The 10,900-nt window shown below is 26.9% G+C and overlaps 1 protein-coding gene across 1 annotated transcript; it reads right to left on the reverse strand.

Moving 5' to 3' along the window:
* Positions 1–122: 122 nt before the first annotated feature.
* LOC145844854 (uncharacterized) lies at positions 123–7,967 on the reverse strand. Its single transcript, XM_082952275.1, has 5 exons — positions 7,919–7,967; positions 4,871–5,010; positions 1,244–1,335; positions 1,011–1,131; positions 123–438 (listed from the first exon to the last, which is right to left on the reverse strand). Exons 1-5 carry the CDS (start codon positions 7,965–7,967, stop codon positions 232–234), a joined length of 609 nt encoding a protein of 202 aa, XP_082808401.1. The 3' UTR covers positions 123–231.
* Between the last annotated feature and the right edge of the window lie 2,933 nt (positions 7,968–10,900).

Genomic DNA, 10,900 nt, shown 5'->3' on the forward strand with positions numbered 1-10,900 from the left:
AAATAGTATGAAATATAACTTAGAAAAGTCATAGAAAAGTTTTAAGAAAATCATTTAGTTGTACATGTAAAACTTATATTTTTTAAATACATTAAGTAAAAAAATAACAAATAAAATGGTCGCTAAAAATAGCTTATTCTGTTGAACGAATATCAAGAACAATCACAACACAACTGTATTTGTGTACTACAAACATAATTAAACATGTTTACATCAAGTTCAAACAATTTTCTACTTTAGTTCAAGTGGGTTACAAATTAAATTTATTCGAATTTGAACGAATGTTGATGCGTTGTTGCCAGATATAATAGGAAATAGTCTTTCGGGGTCTTTGTTTTTTCTGTAAGGTTCCAACTTCACCCATTTCAGTGAATTTTCATCTTGTTCGTTTTGTTTAAGAAATTCTGATCCAGCTCGGCTACTGATTTGCATAGAAATCTAAAATAAAGTTTTCGAAAAGGATAAATTTATATAATCTTTTTAAATGATATAAATGTTGTATATTTAATAAAAAAAGTATATTATATTAGAATTTTGTTTTTAAACCAAACGATCTTATTTCTTAACTTTACAAAATTCTACAAGTTTTAATGTTTTAAAATTTATTCAGATTGCAACGAAGAGATTATCATTTACAAATTAGTTCCGATTTTTTCAAATTGAAGATGTTATAGGTCAATTAACATTATTTTAGTAAATAAAACTAAATGGATTAACTAAATTTACATCTAAGGATTTAACTTTACGACTAACCCTTAACAAAAATTAACTATTATCAAATAGATATCTCCTATATCTAGAAGTAACAAACTATTAAAAAAAATAAAGAACCTGTTTCAACTTAACGAATAAAATACTGTTTTAACCAGGTTAAAATGCTCACTATAAAAAACTGTTAGAAGACATATATATATATACTATGACTCCCGTTAAGTATTATTAAATAACTCAACTTAAAGCTAAATAGAAAGTTTAAAGTTGTGCTGTACAGAATAAAACTTATCGTATACCTCAAAAGATATATTTTCTTTTGAAACATCTGGTTCACTTTCATTTATTTTCCTTTTATCTTGCAGATGTAGAAGTAGACAACGGAAATGATGATCTGCATGAACGAGACAAGGATCTAATCTAGAAAAATTTACTTATATTAGTAACAAATTGATAACATCGTAATAATATTTTTCGGACTGATAAAAGCTGAAACAATAATTTGAAAATTACTTATTATTTAGAAACAAACTTGAGGAGTTCTTCAGTTAAGGTAATATCAAAGACAATTTTTTCAGTAACAGCATCTTGGTCTTTTATTGAAACCGAAAATTGTTGAAGATGCTAAAAATAATATAGCTTTAAAATAGATTAATATATTTAAACGTTTATTGTGTTGGATGATAATTAAAAAAAACACTTTTCTACTTTATTAATTAAGTGTAAAATCTAAAATTAAATTAAAAAAGTTTTCTCTTTTAAACTAATACTTAAAGCGTTGCCAAATATTTTTGGTAAATTTTCTCCAGGTTTTCAAAATTTCTTCTATGTTTTTAAAATTAAACGTTTTAGGGTTTATTTTTAGTTTAAATTTACAAGTATGTTTTTTGTGTTAATAGTAATTCTTATAGAGAAGAGAAAGTGATAGAAAACAAAGAGGTTCTTTTAGAGTTATTTAAAAGTATGTTTTTGAAAAAAGTTTTTTTTTTTGATCAAGGAAGGAAATTGCAGCCCAAAACTACTGTAGAGACGTTTTTACTCCCTGGTCGCCCACGTAAAGGAATAGAGTTAATTAATTATAGATTTAGTTTAGCTCACTGCGCCAACTACTGTTCTATACGCAGTTGTTCGTATTATTTTTTTATATTATATTTAGAATTAAGTTACTTAACTTGATAAATTAAATCTTTCACATTGAGCCCACCTTAAGGGCTTTTTTAATAAAAAGGTTTATTTAAAGATGTAAAACTTAAAGGACTCGAGTTTCGTGCCTATGCACTCATTAGCTTCAAAACAAGTTTAAAATAAAGCACAAAACAAAATACACAAATGAAAGTTAAAAAATTTAGCATAAATAGATTATGACGTTATTTTGGAACCATTAAAAATCATGCAAAACGGCTTGTGCAAAAATTAATTTACCAATCGACAATAAAATTCATAAAACTTCAGTGAGTAACTATATATTAGGACAGATAATTTAAAGAGATAAAGATAAAAATAAGATACAAATTGAAATTTAGATTATTTTAAGATGAAATTAAAACTTGTTAAACTTTAAAAGCGATTTTTTTATATGTCTACAAGACGATACAAACTCGCTTCTTTTATTTAGGCATCTCTTGTCTTTCAGTGCATATACAACGGCTGTTGCTTCTTTGAGACACAGCCTACATATTGGGCTATTGCCGTCAGCTATAGGCTGTGCTCTTTTTATAACTTCCCAGGATATTTCAAAGTCAATGCCGCTGCGCTTTAAGCCACAAACATACTTCGAAAGTTCAGTGTCATTTTCATATATGCCGCATTTAAAAGATTTTTTATGATTGGCATACCTGAATCTAAACTGAGTCGAGCACAAGCCGACATAGAACCTCGTCTCAACGCCAGAGTTAACTGTGGCCTTGTAAACGATGTTCTCTAAACGGCAATTACCCCCTTTCAAATTATATTTACAGCTACCAGCGCAGCCACATTGACTTCGAGTTCCTGAGTTTTGATATAAAAATTTTTGGTTGTGTGCCTTAATGATATTCTCTAAATTTGCTGTACACGAATAACTTATTCGCATATTATGTTTGTTGAAAATTTTTGTTAGCGGATTTTGTTTATTGAAGTGTTTTTTGACTAGATTTATAAATTTTCTTGCAATATTAGTTTTTACCGAATTGCTAAAAGGAGGGTTGTACCAGATTACATTTCTTTTTATTTTATGTTTTTGATTATTTTTTGTTTGTTGCTCAGGTTTTTCAAATTTAAGTTTATTATCGTATCCGCATTTTTTCATATTCATCTTTTGTCTTTAGAAAATTTTCTTTTTTACTTGATCGTTTGTTTAGGCGTTGATTTATTATGTTAGAAATTTGTTTTATAATATTTTTAGGGTGGCTTGATTGTTTGTTGACATACATAATTTTAGCGTTTTGTTTTTTGTAAGGCATAAAAGAGATATCATTCAAGTTGAGCTTCACATCTAGGAAGTCAGTTATCACTAGTGGAGATTCCACAGTGACTCTCAACCCCATAGATCTGAAGAAGGCATGGGTTTGTTTTTTTAGCTTCTCAACGTTAAAGCCAGAAGAGTTGGGCAATACAGGTAGACCATCATCTCTGTATAACCCAACTCTATTTAAACCAAAAATATCTTTTAACCCGTCTAACAAGAAAAGTCCAACAAGTTCGCATAGTTCTGAGCCCATGTAAGATCCCTGTGATACGTCAAAAAGTGAGTTGGTGGTATTTACTCCCTTTTTACGCCACAGAGCTCCTTGTTCGCAGAGTACCGATTTGCAGGCATTTCTTATCAGGCTTAAGTCCTCAGCAGGTACGCTAATGTAATTATTAGCAAAGTTCAGTGATTTAATCACCAACTCTTTACTAATAGAAGGATAATAATCGACCACATCGAACTTAAAAAAGCTGTACTTCTGTTCCTCCAATCCAGTAAACCAACTTAAGACTTGGTCTGTGTTGGTCCACTGTATAAGTTTGGAATTCAGACGCACAGCTTTGTTAATGCGGTCGATTTTGACCTTACATATACGTCCTACATCAGACTTAGTTGGGTTAGTCAATCTACATTTAGGGTGTGTTAAAAAATTCTCTTTGTGGTCTTTAACCGTTATATATGCACTTGTTAATGGTAGTTTTTATATACTGTCGAGTATTTTTAGTTTTTTTGTTAAATTTTTAGCTTCTAAGTTTATTTCATTTAAAGTTGTTTTATTACATTTTTCATAGTCTTTAGTAATGTTATTAATTAATAATTTTCTATATTCACTCACTGAAATTTCATAAAAGTTTGCAGTTTTGTTTGAAGGCACAATCAAATTTTTACACTTACCTATATCCCGCATTATTTTTAATAGTTCCGTCTGGAATTGGCTTCTTGTTTTCTGAATTCCACGTTTTGCACCATTCTGATTAGATCTTCTTTGAAAGCCTGCAGATGTTCTATCGGCTTTGGTGTACGTGTGGTTTTGAAGCCGTAGTTGTCATGATCTTCTGTTGACACATCTTCTTCTTCGAAAAACTTCGCCTTCCACCTCATACGCCCAACAAGATGTTGCGTTTTTTGTATGAGGGCTTTTTTATATTCTGATTCACTTGCATTTGGCATATTTTTCGTCGAATGCTTAATTTCAAACTTCTTAAAGTTTGACATCTTTTTTGATCAATTTAGAATTTATAAAAGTTTACTGTGCTCAACTATGAATAGGAGCGATGATAGAATTAAGTTATTTAACTTGATAAGTTAAATCTTTCACACTGAGCCCACCTTATACTATATTTATATATATATTGTTGTTTAATTTCATTTTCAATGTGTATAAACGATATTTTACTATATAGTCAATATATTAGTATTAGTTTTATAATTAAGTAGCAGGAGTCAACTTATACAAAATTTAATTGGCGTTCAATCTGAGCTAGAAGGTCTTAATAACTGTATAACACGGTCTTAAACACATAAAAAACAAACGCTAGCAACCCCAAACATGACCAATATTGAAGCTTCTGCAAAAGGTCGGCAGTAAAAAGTATAATATAAACTACTTATTAAAAAAATTATTTTTAAATTTCTGTAAAAGTTACAATATTAAAGTAGATATATGCGCTGCATACTTATACTAGAACATTGAAAAAAGAACCTACTGACTTTTTCAGATTTCTTTTGAGTTATTGGTCTTTTGAAATGATGATTTGCAGAAAGTAAAACTTTTTCAATATACTTGCATACTCCAGGATGCTTATTCTGATGTACACATATTCCATATTTAAAAACGTTTTTGAAGGACACTAAAGGGTATACTCTCCATAAAAACAGAATTTCATGTACTGCAGTTTCCAAAAACTCAAAAGTAATCTTAAGTGGCTCTAAATCATGTTTTAGGTGTTTATTAAGTAGTTTAATTTTATAATAGTGATAAAATATTCTAAAATTGTTTATTTCTAAAACTAGTTTTTTAATAAACTTAGTTCTTCATGTAGAAGGGTAAAAATTAAATTAACATTATAGAGAATTCGAATATCTAAATGTGTTCTAAAAACATAGAAATAAAATAATAATAATAAAATAGTTCTCTTTTTTTTTTTGTAAAAACATGTTTTTTATCAATTAATACCCAATAAGAATTAGAATTGTTTTCTAATTATAGGTATAATGGTTTGGTCATCACAAGACAACAAGCTTTTGGTAGACTGAGACCAGGGTTTCGTTCTAGCTGAAACTTGTCAGTCAGTCAGTCCCAACCAAAAAACTTGCAGTGGTCTATCTAAAACCGGTTTATCAAGTTTTACAATGAAGCTTCCCTTTGCTGGTATTGATCAGTGATGCCAGCTTCGTTTTTTGCTGTGCAACGTTTTATACATTGTCCACTAGGCAAGACAGCTGGTATGCTCAATTTAATTTAATACAATAACAGAAAAAAAAACAGCGTAAGTCTACATAGCCTAAGGCTGGACTTTTGTATGCCATAAAACAAGCTCATTCCAATGACAAGTACATCTTTTTTATTTGGACTGGCTGTTGAATTTCAATAAGAACAAACCCACGTCTGAGTTTACCAAAAACTTGTGGTCTGACTATCGAAGTGGTATAAATAAACCTTATATAACTTGAGCTTGTCTCACAGCATAAAAGAGTCCAGGCTTAGGCTCTGTAGACTTTTGCGGGTGCCTCTTTTGTTGTATTTAAAATGAGCATACCATCTGTCTAGGCTAGTTGTCAATGTGTAAAATGTTGCAGGGCAAAAGACAAAGCTGATGTCACTGGTCAACACCAGAAAACCAAAGTTTCATTTTTAACATGATAAACCATTTGTAAATTGACAACTGTAAATTTTTCTTCAACAAGAATGAAACCTGGGTCTTAGTCTACTTAAAGTTTGTGGTCTAATGATCGAATTTATATGATCAAACAAAAGCTAACTTGAGCTTGTCTTAGACTTACATAAGTCTAAACTTACGCTCTGTATACTTTTGCCAATATACGATTATTTTTAAATTAAAATAAACTCAAAATTTTTTCTTGATAGGAACTTTTTAAAAGATAGATAACTTTAGAAACTTTCAAATTTTATTTCTATTAACTGGAATACTGAACTATACACTATTAATAGATAATGTTACTATGTTATTTCTGAATAAATAGTTTTTTATACACTAAGCACCATTTTATTATACAAAATATTAACTTTGTGTTCTACTGTTTATAAATATCAATATAAAAACTAAATGTCAAATATATACTGTTATAGCAAGGTTTTTGTAATTTTTGACAAACCATTTGCAACATAAAATATATAAGCAAAAACTACTCATTTTATTTATATAGTTTAATTTTTTATCTTACATTAGCACATGTACAAATTTTTATCAATAGATCAAATATATAAATATATCTTTACAAAACAAATATTTTTGAAGATATGTTTAAGATATTATGATTTATACTAACAAAATTAAACACATACAAAGTTTCAAAACTATTTTTTTACAATTAAATAATTAGAACACTTTAGTTAAATTTTATTTATTACATCTAAGTTAAAATTTTGTTTAAATCTTATTTGTATAAGTTGATAATACCTTCAATTTATCTTAAAAGTAACTTTGAATTTATTTTATCACTTGTTGAGAACATATAGTCTTTAAAAGGACTTATATAGAAATCACATAGTGTAAAATAAAAAAGAGCAACATTTGCATATTTATTTAATGTCCTAAATGGTTTCTTTAAAAAAAAAAGTGGTGGAAAACCTTAATTTTACAAAAAAAAAACAAAAAGAGATGCCAAACTGTATGTAAAATCCATTAAGTGCTGGCAAACATTTAAATATTCTAGAATTTAATTATATAAAGCAATTATAAATTCTCTGTGTATTATATTCAGTATAAGTTTAACTTAAATTAAATTATCTTTTTTAAACTCAAGACTAAAATAAAATCATAACTTCATTAGAAAGAAATATATATATATACTTATTTTGTAAAAGTATAGTTTTTAAAGTAAAAATGTTGAATTTTGAAATAAAAGTATTGTTTCTTTTGTACACCATTAAAAAATTTTATTTAAAATTTTTGTATTATAATTATTTTTACTATATTAGTGTTGTTTTTTAGCAACTTTTTTCTGATATGAGCTAAAGGAAATATTAACTAAACTTACAAAATGTGTTATTTATATATAAAAACAAATTACACAGTAATCTTCCTTTATTGTACCAACATATATTTCTGTGTGTTAACGAATCAACACACTTCAACAGGGTTTTTAATGGAAAGAAATACTCCAGTAATGAGAAAGTAATACTCCAGTGATGAGTATTTTTTTCCATTAAAAACCCAGTTGAAGTGTGTTGATTCGTTAACACATAGAAACATATGTTGGTACAATAAAGGAAGATTAATGTATAATTTGTTTTTATTTATATTCCAGTGAACTTGTTTCACTAGGATATTTTGTTAGCAAACAATTAAACCTATATTTTGAACAGTTATTTGTATATATAAATTTTCCAATAATAAGTACCAAGACAAAACTATATAACAGTAAATTGTTTTAACTTAAAAAGTTTAGTATTGAATATAACATTGTAAAGCAAACATAAGTCTAATCATGTAAATAAACTAACAGTATACACATGTCAATAATTGCTTTAATAACTAGGTTTTAACATAACATTTATTTTAAAATAAGGATAACCTGGAGAATCAAGTACATTTTCATCATATTCGTACATAGCATTAGACATTTTTAAACTTCAGTTTATAGTCCTAAAAAGTAGAGATTAAAAGACAATATACGTTATTTTATGTTTTAAATACTTTTTCATCAAGTATACAGTTAAATTTATACTGAAATATATTAAAAAACTTATGAACTACATAGTATAGTACCTAATAAAATCTAATAAGTTCATATAGAATTTAAATAAACTACAAAATAGTATATGTAATTTGAAATAAAATTTTTACAAAAAAAAAACAGCAACTATAACTTAGCTTTGTGAATACTATGTTTTAATGAAGAAAAACTGCAGTAGCTTTTTAAGTCATATTTTGCCTAATAAGTTAAAAAAAAAAACAAGCAATAATGAATTTTTAAATTAACTAAATTCAGTAATCTTTAGAAATCTATATATAAAAAATGCAGGTGTTGCAAATAAAACAACAATTTTTTAAAAAACAAAATTTATAAAACAGGGTTGCCACTCTTTGAGTCAAAAACCTGTCCTGAATGACCTTAATCTGTTCTTATTCATTCTGAGTTTTTTAAATAAAACCCTTTAAAAAATGTTAAATATTTATTTTATTAAACAGACTTCTCAAGATCAACAAAAAAGTTAATTAATTTTTCTAACAAATTTGTACATCAAATATAAAAATATTGAAACTGAAATAACTAAATCTCACTCAAGTTTCTCATTTAAGATCTAAAAAAGAAACTTGACTGAGATTTTTAAAAAGTCCTAAAACTATTCTGGATATTTTATTAAAAAATGGTCCGAGTCACCTTGAGTTTTTTTAATTTTCAAATTGGCCTGAGTCATCCTAATATTTTTAAAATTTCTTAAATGTTTTGAGTTATCCTGAGTGTGTGGCAGCCCAGTTAAATATTATGTAAAAATTAGTTAGAAATAAGTTTAAAACTTTTTGTATTATTTCTACCTAAGTGAATGTTTGAAATTAGTTAAAATTTGTAATTGTGTTGTTGAATAAGTTTTAATTAGTCTATTGTAATATTTTTTTATTCCAAGCGGTAAATTTTAATATTTTAACAACTAAAGTATTTACATAACAAGTAAGTCAAAATATTGGTGTAAAGTAACCTTGTTTTAAAAACTTAGCCCAAAAGTACATAAATAATTGACCTGGTATATATAAAGAATTTTATCGATAAAATATATCGCTTTCAGTAGTTTTAACATCAGTTTTTTTTTTTAGTTCAAATAGTATCAAAACTATATATTTTGTTATTACTTTTCTACTAACATCAGAGAAATATAATTGAAACAGTACTTATATACTTCAAAACCTAATCATTACACATTTAAGGTTTCTGATACTGAACAAAAATACTAAAAGCTTTTACTTTAAGTTCACCATGTAGTTTCATGTTAAAACATTAATCAATCAATAATTTTTATTTTAACTAATTTATTAATTTGATTCTTAGGTTTGTCCACTTAATTTTTTTTTAAGTTAATCTATTGACAACTGTCATCTTCATTTAAACTTTGCAATACCTTTTTAACAAAGTTTAAAAATTTCAATAAATATGTTAACATTTAAAATATTTTCCTAGATCAAAAGTATTTTTTTTATTAAAGGGCATATTAAGTAAAAGTTTTTTTTATTGGTAACAAGTTGGATGAGATGTGAAACTTAAAAAGTGGACATATCTTAGGGATTTAAACATATTTCAGTTAAATTAACAGAAATTGTACTTTCCTTTTTTATGGATATAAATTTTTGGTCATGGTAGGGAAGAAAAGTTCTCATCCCATTATACAACAGAGTTCATTTAAAAATTGATTTAAAAAATCTGTTACAGCATTAAAATCTTATTTCTTACCTTTATTTTCGTTTACGGGGAGTCCCGGAAGGAGATAATATTCTATTAGTTTTTCTTCGAAGGGACTTTTTATCACCACAAATACAAAATTAACAAGGCCATAACTTACTTTAAAATAATAATTTAAATTTTTTTTCTATGGTAAAAAAACATCAGATTTTTTTTCGCTCTACAACGATAAACGCTAATTTTTTTATTAATTACTTTACAATTGTTTTTTTATAAATATTTTCTTGATTAAAAAATACAAGTTTACGGAAGTGATATTAGAAAGTATATATTACACTATATTAATGTTTTTATAGACTAAAAAATGGGTAGCTATCAAGTTTGCATGAGCGTACAAAATTACACGAGGGGACAAGATTGCACAAGGGGATAAAATTGCTCGAAGATACTTTTGCACCAGCAGACAATTTTGCACGGAGACATTTTTGCATGGGTTGATTTAAAAAAAAAGTTTCAACTTTTACTGTTACCCCTAAGCTTACCCTCGGTCGGTAACTTATTTATTTTTTTAATGTATTCTATTTTACTACAACTGTTACCCCTTAACCTCGGTTAGTAACTTTTTTATATATATTTTTTTTCTATTAATTTATCTTTAGTCTTTTTTTACACTCGTGCAAAATTGACCCTTGGCACAAAATTTTCTTCGTGCACTTTTGTTTCTTCGTGCAATTTTGACCCCTTCCCTTCAAGATAGCTAAAGTTGCTGGAATGTTTTGTAAAACTACAACTGAAAATCTAGAATTTAAAAAGTTTTGTCTAATTTAATTTTTTCTAAAAATCGAAAGTCTAAAAATAGTCAAGAATTAAGGCAACCAGTTCAGGTATATGTTTTAAACAGTTTTATGAGTATTATATTTATAAGTTTCAAACGTTTAAATTTTCTTAAATACTAAATTATTCAGCTTAAAACAATAAAAAGGTAGGTTTTTTTAATGTTTTTAAATTAGAAGAGTGCTAATAATTTAATAACTGTGGGTGTCAAATATGCACGACGGGACACTTTTGAACGAAAACACGGTATAAGTTTCACAGGCTGAAAATATAATAATTGTTATTTTTATTTATTTTACTATTATTGTTACTTTTTTGGTCGGTAAC

Source organism: Thalia democratica, chromosome 9 (genome assembly GCF_965202585.1).
Source record: "Thalia democratica chromosome 9, ktThaDemo2.hap1.1, whole genome shotgun sequence".
Classification (NCBI taxonomy): Eukaryota; Metazoa; Chordata; class Thaliacea; order Salpida; family Salpidae; genus Thalia; species Thalia democratica.